The sequence below is a fragment of the Musca vetustissima genome, unplaced genomic scaffold (genome assembly GCF_032173495.1).
Source record: "Musca vetustissima isolate MV318-11 ecotype Yass unplaced genomic scaffold, APGP_CSIRO_Mvet_v1 utg14384, whole genome shotgun sequence".
Taxonomy (NCBI): domain Eukaryota; kingdom Metazoa; phylum Arthropoda; class Insecta; order Diptera; family Muscidae; genus Musca; species Musca vetustissima.
Window position 1 is genome coordinate 32888 of NW_026876209.1, and position 18527 is coordinate 51414.

Here is an 18527-nt window from a genome sequence, read left to right on the forward strand (position 1 = left end):
GATGGCACGAATGATACACGTGTGATAGAGATTTGTGACGTGAATAGTTTATTTCAGATATGAATGAATATACTATGGTGTATGTTTAGATCGAATGTGATCATAGACGCTACACACATTCTTCTCTCTCCGTTGTTACAATATTAACTGTATATCCTTTGGCGTCACTACACTCAGTGCCAGTCACAATTCCACAATAATTCGATAAATGCTCACTTCTTATCACTTCACATTGAAAAAACTCATCAAATACATAAACTATATACCACATGTATGTGCAGGCCCTTCCCTTTCGGTATTATATAGCATAAAATTGTATACAATAGCAAAAATTCGTATTCTCATAGTTAACTTTAACAAATCGTTTCTTAATAGCTCCTTCGATGTATGAAAGGTGGACAGACCTTTGATAGTGTATGTGATGATGTTTGTTGTTGATATTTAATATTCCCCTTTTATTCGAATACAGGAAATGCTCCTTTATTCGATTTTTTTTCTTTTGTATCTTCTTCAACATATATTTATTTTTACTCTTCCATTATGTTTGATTATTTTTTATTATAATTGTATATTATTTTTACATTTGGTAAAATATAAATCAATCGTGTATAAGTGCAAAGTATATATACATATTATTAGGCATAATAATTTAGTTTGTTTTTGTATATAGTTAATTATTTAAACAATCATTACAAATTTTATTCGATAAATAAAGATACATTTAAAAAAGAGAAACAAAATAATTTTTTTCTTAAATTTCTAAGGCAAATATTTGAAATTCTTTCTCGTAAAGACCGGTAATAATCCAGCAGCTGAAAAGTAATTACGTTATTGAACAAAAATTATTGGTAAATTTATTTAAAATCTCTTACCCATTGTCACTTGATTTTATGAAATTTCCTTTGCCTCGTAAGTCTCCCTTAATCGTTGCATGAACACCATCAAATAATCTGTAAAAGTACAAGTTGAAAGTTGTGTAGCACGGCCTTAGAGGGGAAGTTAAATATGGCAGCGTAAACACTAACGACATAGACAGAAATGTCAATAATTTTATGGATATAATTGTAAAGTCATTCGAAGAACGTTGTCCACTTCGAGGAAGGAAATCGAACGCAAAGGTGTGGATGACTGGGGGAGATTCGGAATAAAGGAAAACAGATCTGAAGACTTTACAACAGAGCTAACCAGAAGAAATCTACAGAATACTGGGCCAACATCCACGCTAAGCGGAAAGAATACAACAAAATGAAACAACGCTAATCGAAACTCCTGGCAAATTTTCTGTGATCAGGTATATAGCGTAAATGACGTCTATCAAAACCCATGGTAGATAGAGACGACTCCTTATTCCCACCAAACACATCGACATCTGATTAAGTAACGGTGCTAATGGAGGAAAAATACCAACAACCTAAGATTGATGCGCGATGTATTGAAGAAGTTTTCATAATTCAAAGTGGACTACATAGCACTATAATTACCAGTAATCTTTAACGCATGGCTACGGTTTGAGTGCACTTTCAAAGAATATTTTATTTGAGCAGAATATGTCGATTTATGCATGTCCTTCTGTCTATCGAAGCCACGTTAGAACTTTGAAATTTTGTACATACGTTATTATTACTCCTACGATAGTTGGTATTGAAAATGTCCACGTTTATGTATAGCCCCTATATTAGGTTTTTTGGAACGTTTTTCAACCGAATTGGCTGTATGTTGGGTTCTCATAGGGTAATACCAAAAATTATCAATATTGGTCCATATTTAGGATGTGGGTACATAACGGTTTCTTCCAAATTTCTGTATTTTGGAGAATATGGGTAGCTGGGTAGCGAATTAGCTGTAGTTTGTTATTTTGAATTCACATTAGGTAAACTTGTTCGTACCAAAAATGATCAATGTTGGTTCAATTTTTACTGAATATAAAAGAACCTCAATATTTTAGGTATTTTCGGCTCAATTTTTGGTATTTTGAATTATCATTGCATAGCACATATTTTATGACATAACCCGCCATATATATAAAATCCCAGCTTGATTTTGGGAGAAAGCCTGACATAACATTCATTGTTCTCTATTTTTAGTAATATGTTTACAGACGTATACTGTAGAAAGAATAATAAATATGGGGTTATAATTATATTCAAAAATAATTACCTGTAACAGTCAAGAGATCCATCATCGCCAGGCGCAAAGACCATATTGCCATCATGAGAACACGCAAGAATATTTGTGAAAGGTAGTGGTATTTTAGCTATAACTGTGTCAGTTTCCTGAAATAAATTTAAAAAGAAAACATGCATGAATGGTGTTTTCCCTTAATCAGTAGCGTTGCCGTTATTTGGGAAACTCTTCAATCACTATTCCAAAAAATCGACTTTTGTCCCAAAAATTGCATTTTGAGTCGTAAATTCAGTTGTTTTTTATTCCGTCACAATTTTATTATTTTTGTACACAAAATTATTAACTGACAACTTTCAAAATGAATATTATTCACCAGATTGATAGGGGATCATTTTCAAAATCAAAACTATTTTGATTTTCTTCATGCATTGTGTGTGTCACACATACATAAATAAACTTTCAAAAAATAACTCATACTATGATAAATGCTGTACGGCATGATGTATAGTGTATGGGGCCCTTTATGAATAAACCTTGGTTAGCCGCATCGAATATCATGTTACAAGGAATGATGCTGTCTCATAGCGATCGGCGCGATATTTTAAAGTGCTATAATATTAATATTAGACAATATCAATGTAAATATTTAAGTCTCCGTCTGTTTATTAATGATAGCCTCCGAACAATCTGTGATTGAATGCTCCAAAAATAGAGCATATGATTAAAGTAGATACATTAAAGTACATCAACGACGTTTTAAGTAAGTAAAAAAATTTTATATTCTGGCAGGTTCTGGACGGGGACAATTTGTAAGCGAATTAATGTTTTCTACTTAATCTTATTTTTGCCATTATATGTGTACTTACATCTCTGGAATTTCGTAAGTCGTGAAAATAAACTTCGCCACTCAGATCACAGCTTATCACAATGCTATGACCATTTGTTCGTGTCTTTAACAATGATGATGTCATAAATAGATGTTTCTTCAATGGAATTATGTCCACATGAAACTTCATTATAGTCGCAGAACTGGAAATCCAACAACGATAAATGGATCCATCATCACAGCCAACAACAAAATCATTTCCACTTAAAGCCAGTAAACACGAAATGGATGCTTCCTTTGAGCCACTCGATGGTGCTGGTTTAATAAAATATCTGAGACAACATTGGAAATTATGATCTTAACTTTGAAATTTAACTTTTCGTATTGAAGACTTACTCTGCTTCTGATATTAATTCAGTACCCAAACCCCATTGTACCACGTAACCGTTACTGTGCGCTGTTAGTAGAGTTTGTTCGCTAGACCAATCCATTGCAAGGGCATACCCATGTATTGATGTTGCATTGAACAATTCAGTTATGGCCACTGATTTGATTTTTTGATCACAGTTCCAAATGTAAATGTCACCATCCATAGTGGAGCCGGCAAAGGTGCATTTGTTAAACGAATTTGTACACAGACTGCGCAAGCAGGCCTTAACGGATACACGCTTAACTTCTGTCCAGACAATAAAATTAGAGGTAAGTTCGCGCATTGGGACATACACCAAAAAGTATTGGTCGACGTGTTCGCACCAATCATCGTCATGAGGTGATATTGTACTGATGACTAAAATGGGAGCATTGTTGGTATGTACCGCCAACCAAATTCCAATTCCCTGCGAGTTTTCGGATGTTTCCAACTGAAGCCTCTGATAAGGCTGTATTTCAGGAAATTCAACAACAGCTGTGGCATTGGAATTGAAGTCTGGTGTACAGCCTTTGAGTAGTTCCTTTTCGACAGTTGGAAGTATTTGACGTAACCAAATGGCCAGTTTCCGTTCATCGATATTTTTTAGGAATTCCTTATTTGCGTAGGTTTGTGTTTCCTTACTAAATGTCGGATGCGTTTCGGTGGACGTATCGATTTTCGGAGGTAGGGGATCGGTTCCCGTATTTTTATCCATTAACTTCATTTGCTTTTCATCGTCATGTGTTGCTCTGAATTCAATAACCGGTGACGAGTATTCGGACAAATCGTCCATTCTGCGGAGTTGTCCTATTTCAATTGAACATTATCCTGGTATTACATTAAAACGGATATGGTATTTTATTCTATTGTCATGGTTACCAATTTAAGGGTAGTAATTTGTATTAGTATTGGACAGGTTAGGCATAGTTTAAATTAAATATCGGCTGACAAGAGTTCACCTGACCTACCAACAACCCCTGTTTATGTGAACAAATAATCTTTGGTTAAAAACAAATATGAATGATATAGCTGTGTCTAGTTACTTCTCCAGAAAAATTTACTCAGTAAGTTATTTTTCAGAGAGTAAGGCGTTATATTTTCTTTTGCAATAATACTAAGAAAAGTAAACAGGCAGCATCCAGTATGATTTTGCAAAATATTACGGAATTAGCTAAAATGCAAAAAGGCGTAACTGAGAAAAAATTGAAAATTGACTTTTTGAATGTCAACACATGTATACAATACAATTTTTTGTTAGTTGCGCCTTTTTGAATTTTAGCTAACGATATAAATAATTAATTTCTAATTTAATGAAACTTTGCATTACTTACGAACTTTGTCTTGATTTAGATTAGGCGAGTTTACTGGCGGCAATTCTTGTCGTTCTATTTTGAACTTGCTTCATGCGTCTATACAAGGCAATTCGGTATCCAAAATATTTTTCTATTTGTTGTTTTTTCACATTTAAATATATGTATATAAAATGTCAACAAATACGAAATACACAAAACGAATTGCCAGAAAATTGTCGGTACAAGCAATTTTTTTTCATTTGTATTCCCCTTGCCCCTCTCTCCTACAAAGACTTGCCGCAAGTAAACTCGCCTAATCTAAATCATGACTTTCTTTGCAAATTAAACTTTGCAAATTAAACAAATGTTTTGAATAATTTTTGTGTTTGGTCATAAAACAGCTGATCCGAAATTGGCTGAGTTTGCAAAATCTTACTGAATAAAATTCTTTCAGTAAACTCCAGTAAGTTCGTTGTTGTTCAACTGTCAAACTTGCTCTCTCACTTGACTCTCTTTTACTGGATTTTTGGGTAAACAGACAACATTTAGCAACATTTGGTAACAATTGTTACCAAATATCGAGTAAACAGACACAGGTTATAAATGATTCGAATTCGTTCGTTCCTATGGTCTGTTCCCGTGCTTCAAGAATCTATTATTTTTTACTACGATATCAAATTTTCTTCTACTCTTCTACTTTTGCCAGTTTTCCAACTTTTTATTAAAACGCGTTACTGTACGCATAAAACTAGTAAAACGTTCAAACAAATTTGAGAGAGCCCAAATTATGATGCCTTTCTCTTTGTTATTTTCTTACTTCCGAAATTTGGCCGTGTAAAAATGGTAACCAAGAATGGCTGTTGCGTTGATTTTGTCAAATAATTTTGAAAAATTTACTAGCTTTTCGTTCCAGAACTTTTCGAATTACTTATATACTCACCAGAGATCCTATTTTATTTGTCATAATTATATCACAATGCTATGACCATTTGTTCGTGTCTTTAACAATGATGATGTCATAAATAGATGTTTCTTCAATGGAATTATGTCCACATGAAACTTCATTATAGTCGCAGAACTGGAAATCCAACAACGATAAATGGATCCATCATCACAGCCAACAACAAAATCATTTCCACTTAAAGCCAGTAAACACGAAATGGATGCTTCCTTTGAGCCACTCGATGGTGCTGGTTTAATAAAATATCTGAGACAACATTGGAAATTATGATCTTAACTTTGAAATTTAACTTTTCGTATTGAAGACTTACTCTGCTTCTGATATTAATTCAGTACCCAAACCCCATTGTACCACGTAACCGTTACTGTGCGCTGTTAGTAGAGTTTGTTCGCTAGACCAATCCATTGCAAGGGCATACCCATGTATTGATGTTGCATTGAACAATTCAGTTATGGCCACTGATTTGATTTTTTGATCACAGTTCCAAATGTAAATGTCACCATCCATAGTGGAGCCGGCAAAGGTGCATTTGTTAAACGAATTTGTACACAGACTGCGCAAGCAGGCCTTAACGGATACACGCTTAACTTCTGTCCAGACAATAAAATTAGAGGTAAGTTCGCGCATTGGGACATACACCAAAAAGTATTGGTCGACGTGTTCGCACCAATCATCGTCATGAGGTGATATTGTACTGATGACTAAAATGGGAGCATTGTTGGTATGTACCGCCAACCAAATTCCAATTCCCTGCGAGTTTTCGGATGTTTCCAACTGAAGCCTCTGATAAGGCTGTATTTCAGGAAATTCAACAACAGCTGTGGCATTGGAATTGAAGTCTGGTGTACAGCCTTTGAGTAGTTCCTTTTCGACAGTTGGAAGTATTTGACGTAACCAAATGGCCAGTTTCCGTTCATCGATATTTTTTAGGAATTCCTTATTTGCGTAGGTTTGTGTTTCCTTACTAAATGTCGGATGCGTTTCGGTGGACGTATCGATTTTCGGAGGTAGGGGATCGGTTCCCGTATTTTTATCCATTAACTTCATTTGCTTTTCATCGTCATGTGTTGCTCTGAATTCAATAACCGGTGACGAGTATTCGGACAAATCGTCCATTCTGCGGAGTTGTCCTATTTCAATTGAACATTATCCTGGTATTACATTAAAACGGATATGGTATTTTATTCTATTGTCATGGTTACCAATTTAAGGGTAGTAATTTGGATTAGTATTGGACAGGTTAGGCATAGTTTAAATTAAATATCTGCTGACAAGAGTTCACCTGACCTACCAACAACCCCTGTTTATGTGAACAAATAATCTTTGGTTAAAAACAAATATGAATGATATAGCTGTGTCTAGTTACTTCTCCACAAAAATTTACTCAGTAAGTTATTTTTCAGAGAGTAAGGCGTTATATTTTCTTTTGCAATAATACTAAGAAAAGTAAACAGGCAGCATCCAGTATGATTTTGCAAAATATTACGGAATTAGCTAAAATGCAAAAAGGCGTAATTGAGAAAAAATTGAAAATTGACTTTTTGAATGTCAACACATGTATACAATACAATTTTTTGTTAGTTGCGCCTTTTTGAATTTTAGCTAACGATATAAATAATTAATTTCTAATTTAATGAAACTTTGCATTACTTACGAACTTTGTCTTGATTTAGATTAGGCGAGTTTACTGGCGGCAATTCTTGTCGTTCTATTTTGAACTTGCTTCATGCGTCTATACAAGGCAATTCGGTATCCAAAATATTTTTCTATTTGTTGTTTTTTCACATTTAAATATATGTATATAAAATGTCAACAAATACGAAATACACAAAACGAATTGCCAGAAAATTGTCGGTACAAGCAATTTTTATACCCTTCACCACACTGTGGTACAGGGTATTATGTCTTTGTGCATATGTTTGTAACAGGCAAAAATAATCGAGATAGACACATGGTTCCTTTTGAGAATATGCATAGAATCACTTTCTAAGTCGATTTATGCATGTCCGTCCGTCCGTCCGTCCGTCTGTCCGTCTGTCCGTCTGTCTGTCCATGTTAAATTGTAAACAAAGTACAGGCCGCATTTATTATCCGAATTGGATGAAAATTGGTATAGGTCACTTATTCGGCCCAAGGACGAACCCTATTGAAATTGGGAAAAATCGGTTCAGATTTAGATATAGCTCCCATATATATATTTAACCGATTTAATGTAAACGATCCCTATATATCTTTCGATTTGCACGAAATTTGGTACAGCCTAATCATTTAGGTCTAGAATGATGTCTGCCAATTTTCGTGAAAATCGGTCCAGATTTAGATATAGCTCCCATATATAGTTTCGTCCGATTTCATGTAAATGGTGCACCAAAATCCCTATATATCCTTCGATTTGCACCAAATTTGGCATAACGTACTGAATTGAGCCTAGAATTATGTCTGCCAAGTTTCGTGAAAATCGGTCCAGATTTATATATAGCTCCCATATATATTTTCGTCCGATTTCATGTAAATGGTGCACCAAAGTCCCTATATATCCTTCGATTTGCACCAAATTTGGCATAACGTACTGAATTGAGCCTAGAATTATGTTTGCCAAGTTTCGTGAAAATCGGTCCAGATTTATATATAGCTCCCATATATAGTTTCGTCCGATTTCATGTAACTGGTGCACCAAAGTCGCTATATACCTTTCGATTTCCACGAAATTTGGCATAACGTACTGAGTTGAGCCTAGAGTCATGTCTGCCAAGTTTTGAGAAAATCGGTTCAGATTTAGATATACCTCCCATATATAGTTTCGTCCGATTTAATGTAAATGGTGCCCCAAAGTCCCTATATATTTTTCGATTTGCACGAAATTTGGCATAACCTACTGAATTAAGCCTAGAGTTATATCTGCCAAGTTTCGAGAAAATCGGTCCAGATTTCTATATAGCTCCCATATATAGTTTCGTCCGATTTCATGTAACTGGTGCACCAAAGTCGCTATATACCTTTCGATTTGCACGAAATTTGGCATAACGTACTGAGTTGAGCCTAGAGTCATGTCTGCCAAGTTTTGAGAAAATCGGTTCAGATTTAGATATACCTCCCATATATAGTTTCGTCCGATTTAATGTAAATGGTGCACCAAAGTCCCTATATATCCTTCGATATGCAAGAGATTTAGCATAACGTACTGAATTAAGCATAGAGTGATGTCTGCCAAGTTTCAAGAAAATCGGTCCAGATTTATATATAGCTCCCATATATAGTTTCGTCCGACTTCATGTAAATGGTGCACCAAAGTCCCTATATATCCTTCGATTTGCAAGAGATTTGCCATAACGTACTGAAATGAGCCTAGAGTGATATCTGCCAAGTTTCGAGAAAATCGGTCCAGATTTCTATATAGCTCCCATATATAGTTTCGTCCGATTTCATGTAAATGGTGCACCAAAGTCGCTATATACCTTTCGATTTGCACGAAATGTGGCATAACGTACTGAATTGAGCCTAGAGTTATGTCTGTTTTTTTCGTGAAAATCGGTCCAGATTTATATATAGCTCCCTTTTATTATAGATTGATTTTAAGTAATTGACGCACCAAGGAACCAATAGGCTGATAGGAACAAAACTTTCTGAAATTAGAACAACCTATCCTGTGAACAACCTAACGCTTAATATTTGGATAGAGCTTCCATATATATTTTCCCCCGGTTTCAAGTAAATTGGGCATCAAACTCCTCATGTTAGTCAGATTGACATCAAATTTTGCACAACTTACAAAATTTAGCATAGAATTACGTAGTTGCGTTTTCTAGAAGTACAGACATAGCCCAACGGATGACCTATTTATATTTGTTTGAAGTCGATTTACATACTTTATGGATATATCTAGGTAGATTCACATTTAAATAAATATCAACTATTTTAGTTCATCCAATTTGATTTTAATGGTCCTGTTGAATACACCCAAAGTGGTGAAGGGTATCATAAAGTCGGCCCCGTCCGACTTTACTACTTTCCTTACTGGTTTTTTATTTGTATTCCCCTTGCCCCTCTCTCCTACAAAGACTTGCCGCAAGTAAACTCGCCTAATCTAAATCATGACTTTCTTTCATTTTCTGTAATTTTTATACAACTTAACTTGAAATTGAACTTTGCAAATTAAACAAATGTTTTGAATAATTTTTGTGTTTGGTCATAAAACAGCTGATCCGAAATTGGCTGAGTTTGCAAAATCTTACTGAATAAAATTCTTTCAGTAAACTCCAGTAAGTTCGTTGTTGTTCAACTGTCAAACTTGCTCTCTCACTTGACTCTCTTTTACTGGATTTTTGGGTAAACAGACAACATTTAGCAACATTTGGTAACAATTGTTACCAAATATTCCCTAAATGATTCGAATTCGTTCGTTCCTATGGTCTGTTCCCGTGCTTCAAGAATCTATTATTTTTTACTACGATATCAAATTTTCTTCTACTCTTCTACTTTTGCCAGTTTTCCAACTTTTTATTAAAACGCGTTACTGTACGCATAAAACTAGTAAAACGTTCAAACAAATTTGAGAGAGCCCAAATTATGATGCCTTTCTCTTTGTTATTTTCTTACTTCCGAAATTTGGCCGTGTAAAAATGGTAACCAAGAATGGCTGTTGCGTTGATTTTGTCAAATAATTTTGAAAAATTTACTAGCTTTTCGTTCCAGAACTTTTCGAATTACTTATATACTCACCAGAGATCCTATTTTATTTGTCATAATTTTCCATCAAATCAAAATACATATTTTGTGTGTGTGTGTAATGTTTTGAATACTATGTCAAATAAATTCAAAATATATTGAAATAAAAATTATGTTTTTAACATGTTCGTCTGGAAGTTATTACTTTGTTATGGATGAAACAAACATTTGATGGTATTCCCTACTGGATTTTGGGAAGAAATCTTAACCTTTCATGAATTTTTCGTGTTTCTACTTTTGTAAACACAAATACTTGTTGCGTATAATTATTTTATTTTTGGCAGAAGAAGCCACACCTGCATAGTTCCTTTTTTGTAATTCACCTCAAGCTGCCCTACATTGTATTATTGTACCATGGTTACTAATTACAAATGTGAAGTCAGATTTTGAAAATCAAAAAAACAAAAAAAAAAAAACAAATAACAGCGAAGTTGGTTAAAAGTGAGGTCATCAGCATGCTTTGTTAGTAAAAGTCAATTTTAATTTTTTTATTAATTTTTTAAAGGCAATTTTCAATTACTAATTTTATATTATCGACAATAACTCTTAGGTTTATGAACAATTGCAGACGATCGCAAAATATTGGACGGAGAACAGCTATAACCATTCAGAACCTAGTGCCAAGGTTCTGAAACTCGATTTTTTTAAAAAAATATATATATATATATTTATGAGTTTTATGTACGATTTTTTTATTTTTATCTTCAACTTACTGATAATTTTCAGTTTCGTTTTAATCGGCAGCCCCTTCTGTTTAATTGACCGTTGTTTCATGTTATTACTTTGACGCATGTCAATTTTATATGACAATTTGCAAAGATAAATTATATTCACAAAAATATGAAATTTTGACTTTGACCTCATGTCATTTGTAAACCGTTACCCAAGATTTAATAAAAGTTTTACTGGTGTAAAGCTCAAAATTCCCAAATTTCAAATATAGACTGTGTGCACTATGGGCTCACAGTCTATGAAATCTTACTAATCCGATTACTGACACCAATCCGGATAGTAATTTTTTCCGCATATCGAGGTTTGTTTCATGTTATTACTTTGACGCATGTCAATTTTATATGACAATTTGCAAAGATAAATTATATTCACAAAAATATGAAATTTTGACTTTGACCTCATGTCATTTGTAAACCGTTACCCAAGATTTAAAAAAAGTTTTACTGGTGTAAAGCTCAAAATTCCCAAATTTCAAATATAGACTGTGTGCACTATGGGCTCACAGTCTATGAAATCTTACTAATCCGATTACTGACACCAATCCGGATAGTAATTTTTTCCGCATATCGAGGTTTTTAAATTGGTTTGAATTTTTAATAATTTAGTGATTTTTTAAATAGTTTAATGGGTCGATTACGGATGGTAACCATAGTTTAGTGGCGTTGCTTCGAATAGAATTTTCCGGCAATCATTTATTTCTGGTTGTTGTTTAGTCGTGTTTTGCAATAAGAACTGAAATTTGTGGGCTTACCATAATGGTTAAAATTACTACTAAACGTTTAAACTAAAGTAGCCTTTCCTATTTAAATATAAATGCCGAACATCTTCTTTTGGGACCATGATATGTACGTGTATGCCATCTATACACTCGGGAACTTTGTTTTCGAATAAAAAAAAAATATTCTTCCCCTTTTCCCCATCGGTTAGTTTGGAAACGATCCAAATTTTTACACAGTTGAGCCATGCCAAGGTTGAAGTCATTGCCATGGGACTTGTGAAAACTTCCCTCAGAGCTGCACACACTTTGATGAGAAGAGGAATTGCTGTTGACCGTCGGACTTTTCGGAAACCGGGGTTTAATTCTTCAAATAAGCACACAACGGCATCTTTTGGTAGCCGAAAATACGCCTTAAAGCTAAAGTGAGCAGTTGATTGAACATTTCTCTAAACATAAACATCTACTTATAGAACGGATGGTAGTTCTAATGGATTGGATTTATCTCTTAAATGCCTTCTAATAGATGCCACGCCTTGCACATTATTTTTATCATAAAAAACTAGTTCCACTGAGCATATCATCACTTAAAATTAGTTTTTCTGAAATATTCTATTGAATTTTTGTTTGTTTACAATATTTCTAATATTTCTAGTTGCAGAACTGTGTCAAAACAGTATTATCGACGGCAACCGAGAAAAGTTGATATTCATAATAGCTGTCTGTTTACTCGATATTTGATAATCCAGTAAAAGAGAGTCAAGTTTGACAGTTGAACAACAACAAACTTACTGGAGTTTACTGAAAGAAGTTTATGCAGTAAGATTTTGCAAACTCAGCCATTTTGGGATCAGCTGTTTTATGACCAAACACAAAAATTATTCAAAACATTTTTTATTTTGCAAAGTTCAATTTGAAGTTAAGTTGTATAAAAATTACAGAAAATAAAAGAAATTTCGTAACACAAGATGAGTTGTTTACGTCTTCTTTATACAGCGGGGAGCGACAATAAAAGGAGCTTTCAATCCTGGAACAGGCTTTTGTAAAGTATTGAACACTCTTTTCGTTGTGGGCTATGTATGGTTGTGTCACGATTATTTTGGTAAAGTTAATTGGTAAAGGAATAATGTGACTGAATTGGTATGTCATTTCCGAAAGGACAGGTATTCTAACGTTGAATATTATGCTGCTATGATTATAATAAGCTTGAAGCCCAAGAAGTTCATAGACATGTTCGTCTGAGATAATCTCAATAGACTGCTGTGTAAATAAATCGTGTAAATCATTTTGGTCAAGAATAAATTTAGAAATGACATTTAATTTGGCTAAAACTTCTGCTAGGTTAATTAAATGGTCGCTAAACAAGTCGATATTGTAATTTATTTCTTCCAAATATTTCATTTCGTGTAGGATGCTTTCTTCCTTATGAATTTTGTTTGAAGTCTCTTGTGATAAATGTGGTAAATATGATTCGATTTTTCTTGCTTGTCCGAGATTTACCTGCACTATCGCTTGGTCCGGTCTGATAGGTAGTATTTCTATAAGTTTTCTTTTTAGTTTTTAATCTAGATTTATGTATTTTTTGATTTCTTGTTGTAATTATTGTTATTTTGAATTTTGTGTTTTGAAAATCTTGGTGTCATTTTATTTCTCCTGCATTCTTTTCTGTAAATGTCTTCGTCGATTTCAAAATTTTCGGGTTCATGTCTGTCTTTATTTAGTTTTTCAAATCGATTCTGAGTTTTTCTTTAATATAAGGGTAAAGTGTTTCCTGAAACTCATTAAGTTTACGTAAGTAGTCATGTTCGTTATTGAATCGAACATCCCTGTCAAATTTATAAATTCTTCCATGAAAAAGTTCGTAATGTGTAAGATTAGTTGCAGAGTGAATAGCGTTCGTGATCTTGTTCTATTGGGAATCGAGTATGCGGCGGCAAATTTGGAAAACTTATCTAATATTGTAAGAACATGGCAATTGTTTATAGAATAAAGATCAATATGTATTATGTCAAGTGGTTTTTTGGGTGTTTCTGGTATTTCATATTTAATCTTTGGAGGACTTCTATTGTATTTAAGTGTCTGGCATTTTTCACAATGGTTAATTGTTTTGAATATGTCGTATTCTCTGATGAGGTTTTCCTATTCGTCGTCATGTCTTACGTCGGTCAATTTTACTGTGCAATGTATCACCTTGAATAATTTATTATTTGAGAAATGCTTGTTGTCTGTAGTTGTGATACTGGTCTTCTATAAAAAAATATGTGGTTATATTGTTTGCATAATTTCATAATTTTTTTTCTAAATTTAAGTGATTTATTCGAATTGATTCGGCAATGGTCCTAAAACAAGATGCTGAATGAAGGACTCTCCAAATTCCAATTATTTATTTCAACAAAGTCGTCCGATTTATATTGTGCTACTTTAATGGGTTTGTCTAGGAATAATATGTGTTCTGTGTTTGAATTATTTTGGATTTCTACTTCGCTAAACCAGTTTTTGGAAGTATAAAGGCCTTCGGAAACAAGTAGGTGCGGTGTTAACATTGTAGAGTTTATGTATATGTCACCGTCTTGGATATCTACGGGGAGTTTAATAATGACTTTTGTCTGAAGTAAAATTAGGTTTTATTTTTAGAACACAGGTAGTCTCCGGTGTTGTTAAAGTTAAGTTGTGTAAATCTAGGTTAGCTTTTAGTTGTATTAGAGCGTCTATCCCGAGTAGTCCGTCAAAATAGTTATGGAATCTAAATACTAGAAACGTTAAGTTCCCAGATTTCTTAAATTCCTTGAATATGGGAATAATAGCCTTTTTGGTTATTTTATATTTGTTTAGAACTGTAGTAATTGTGATTGGTTGGCAATCGATTAATGATTTTTGTTCCGTATATTCTGGATTTATAAAAGATGCTGACGCACCAGTATCAATTAAAAATTTTAGTGATTTCCCATACGGAGAAGATATATTAATATTTGGTAATGTGTTTCCAAGTTTGTTTATTTCTACGTATCCGGTGGATTTTGGGAGGCTAATGTAAAAAATTTTGTGAGTCGTCTATCATATCGTCATTGTTACTATGTATTTCTTCATGATCGTTTTGAGAGTTTATGTTGTATATTTCTTTGTTTTTCGGCTGAGAGAATTTTGGATTTTGCGCGCGGAAAGTTGTATTGCTGTTCCTAGTTGTTGTAGATCTGAAGTTAGTGTGTCCCGAATCGACATCCATTGGTTCAGCTCTACTTCAATGTGAAAATCTACTCATTCTAGAGTTTGAATCTGAATTTTGATATTTATGATATTATTATAATTTGGTCTGTAATTTAGGAAGTTAGCTCCTGAATTATTGTAATTTTGATTTTGGTAAGAGTACCTTTGTTGTTTAAAATATCCATTATTATAGAGTTGTTGAAGATTGTCTGTTTTCCTGAAGTTAGGCCCAAAAGTGTCTCTTTTTTGATAGAAAATATTTTGTTCTTTTAGACAAAGTGACAAAGCTGAGGGCAAAGAGTCGGGTCTCATTGCTCTAATTTTTTCTCCTAATGGTTCTTTTAATCCGGTGAGGAATGTGTTCAAACATATTCCTCCATAGAGGTTTTTTTTTTGCTTTTATAACGCTTTGATCTTTTTCATTAATCAATACATTGTTGTGGAGTGTTGATTGTATTTCTACAATTCCCTTAATAAGGGAAGTTTCTGTTCTCTTGTCCGAATAATGTAAGATCAAATGTTCTTTTATTTCATCCCAGACTAACGGTGTTCCGTGCATATTAAGTACTTCGTTTGCTTCTCCTTCTATTTTATTTCTTATAGCTCTTAACAAAATTTTAGCACAAGGTGTGCCATCAATATCCCTAAGATGTAATAAAATTTCTTCGACATTATTAATGAATTCATATAGAAGCCTATGGTTTCCATCGAATCGTGGAAGGTCTTTAATAGCGTCGGGTATACGCAAAGAATTGAAAACGTCCACACTATTTGCACTTGGAGTATTCATTATGGATGTATTATCAGAAGTCGGTATTTTATAGGGCAAGTATTTTATTGAACTTTTTTCAGTTTTCGGCATTTAATTTTCAATCGCTAGAATCCTTTTCCTCTTTCTTTTTTATATATGGTTTACTTTGATTTTTTATATATATTCAGTGTATATATTATTTCCTTTTCATTCCTTTCTTCTTTATATTTTATATTTCCTTTATATTTTCCATAAATATCTTCTTTTTCAATATATATCTTCTTTTTTGTTTTTAATATATTTTTTTATATTTCTTATATATTTTTCTATATTATTTTCTTTTCATTATTTTCTTTGGTTTATATATATAATATATATATATATTATATATATTATATTTCCTTTTTATTTTCCATAAATATCTTATTTTTCAAATATATCTTCTCTTTTTTATATTTCTTATATATTTTCTATATTATTTTCTTTTCATTTTATATTTCATAAATATCTTCATCTTCTTTTTCAAATATATCTTTTTTTTAATATTTCTTTTATATTTTTATATCTTTTATTATTTATTTTATTATTATTTTAAGTGTGAAGATTATCTATGATATTCCTTCATAGATGTTTTATCTTCCTTTTTTCTAAATCCTAACTATAATGTTCATTCATAGTTTTAAAGGATTATTTTCTTTATTTAATTATTTAATTTAATTTTTATTCTTTATTTAATTTAATTACGAAAAGTGTTCTTGTACTTACAGCCATACCCAGAAATAGATGTGAACCATGATGATTACGATGTTATCTGCCTATGAGGCGTTGAAACGCTACGACGTATATCCTTTTCAGTTTTCCACTTCCATTTGTTTTTAAAGTTTTTATAGTTTTTTTAGCATTTTCCTTATCGATTTTTGAATTATCCTTTTTCACTTCTTCATTTATTTATTTTTATCAAAAGGGTTTTTTTAGATTTTGAATGTAACTTTTGCTCTTTTCACTTTTCACTTTTGTCATTTATTTTTATCAAAATGTTTTTTTTTTTTTGTAACTTTTTCTCTTTTCACTTTTGTCATTTATTTTTATCAAAATGTTCATTTTGTTTTTGGGTTTTTTTTTTATAACTTTTCCTTTTTTATCGAGTCCTATACGCGTTAGGCAGGACTACCGACTGCGCCAGTTACTAGTTTGTTTCCATTGATTCAAATAAAAAAAATTCCCCCTATTTATATGAGCCCTGTCTGTCGCTACAGAAGTTTCTAGACGATCTGGTAACACCTAGATTTCGAACAATCTACCAATGCAACAAACACATACAAACTTACATTGAGTGAACAATAACAACAACACATATACAGGCGAGGGAGTAACAAAGAAAGAGGAATTAAGCGAGCATCAATGATGATGTTTAACAAGAATTGTGCGTCAACAACAAAATAGAAAATGAAAGAGGAAATGGAAGGATGTAGAAAAATCTATACAGTAGTTGTTGTTGTGAAGTTATTCGAATAAACTGCGTAGTAGAAATTTACGTTACAATTCAAATTCTTAAATTAACGGAATTCATCTAAATTAAATTAAATCTAAAGTTATATTCGTAACATTGCCCCCCGCTTAAGCCTGTTCGTCCCGAATAGGCACAGTTCCCGTTCCGTAGGGGGCCAGCCGCTCCAGATGTACAACTTTAATCTTCGACCTGGGACTGTCGCTCCTCTTGATGCGATAAACCACATCATTTATTTTCGTGACAATCTTGTAGGGTCCTTCCCAGTGCATTTGCAATTTGGGGCATAGTCCTTTCTTTAGTTGTGGGTTGAACAATAGTACCAGTTGCCCTTCTTGAAACCCATCGGTATTTGCCGCTCGATCGTACCTTGCCTTCATACGGTTGCTAACCATTTTTATTCGATGGCGAACTGCATCGTGGACTTTACTAAAAGAGTTTTGACTGTCTTCATCTTGGTTCAGATCGTCGTTTGGGGTAGCACCGAATATCAAATCGCCAGGTAGCTTTAATTCATTTCCGAACAGAACTTTGGCTGGGGTCGGGAAGTGGAATCATGAATGGCCGATCTATAAGCCAGTAAAAACTTTGGAATATGCTCATCCCAGTCTCGTTGGCCACTGTCCACCACTTTCCGTAGATGTTCTTCCAGGGTGCGATTGAATCGTTCCACCATGCCATCTGATTGTGGATGTAGGGGCGTCGTTCTGGTTTTCTTGATTCCGTAGGAGTCACACATTTCCTTGAAGATCGCCGATTCAAAATTCCTACCTTGATCGGAGTGAACCTCAGATGGAACACCATAGCGACAAATCCAATTTTTGCTGAACACATCCACAATTGTCCTGGCTTCTTGATTTGGGATAGCATAAACCTCTGGCCATTTGCTGAAGTAATCTAAGACATACCGGTTTCCAGAGTCGCTTATTGGGAACGGTCCAGCTACATCCATTGCAATTTTTTTGAAAAGTGACTCCTGAATTATACTGCTGCATGTAGCCTCGACTCTTCCGTTTTGGACCTTTAGCTCTTATGCACCTTTCACAATTGGCGATCCAGTCGGCAATGGATTTTTGACAGCCGACCCAGTAGAATCTCTGCTTTACCTTTTCAGCGGTTTTTGCTATGCCAAGATGTCCTCCGCTTGGCCCATCGTGAAACTCCGACAAGACATCTCTTATTTTGGAGTCTGGGACGACGATCAAGTTCCGGTGAGATTTACCGTCCTCACTTTCCCATTTGCGATATAGGCAACCATCTATTATAAGTAGACTGTCCCAC

General features: G+C 33.7%; 2 protein-coding genes across 2 annotated transcripts; both read right to left on the minus strand.

Annotated features, from left to right (window-relative positions):
- Positions 1-763: 763 nt before the first annotated feature.
- LOC133338769 (uncharacterized) lies at positions 764-4152 on the minus strand (the record flags this gene model as incomplete). The annotated part of the gene is made up of 5 exons (XM_061546874.1): positions 3347-4152; positions 2991-3282; positions 2158-2273; positions 873-950; positions 764-812 (listed from the first exon to the last, which is right to left on the minus strand). Coding segments are annotated over exons 1-5 (1341 nt in total), but the record flags the coding sequence as incomplete, so codon positions are not given.
- Positions 4153-5617: 1465 nt separating this feature from the next.
- On the minus strand, positions 5618-6728 carry LOC133338770 (uncharacterized). Its single transcript, XM_061546875.1, has 2 exons — positions 5923-6728; positions 5618-5858 (listed from the first exon to the last, which is right to left on the minus strand). Exons 1-2 carry the CDS (start codon positions 6726-6728, stop codon positions 5618-5620), a joined length of 1047 nt encoding a protein of 348 aa, XP_061402859.1.
- Between the last annotated feature and the right edge of the window lie 11799 nt (positions 6729-18527).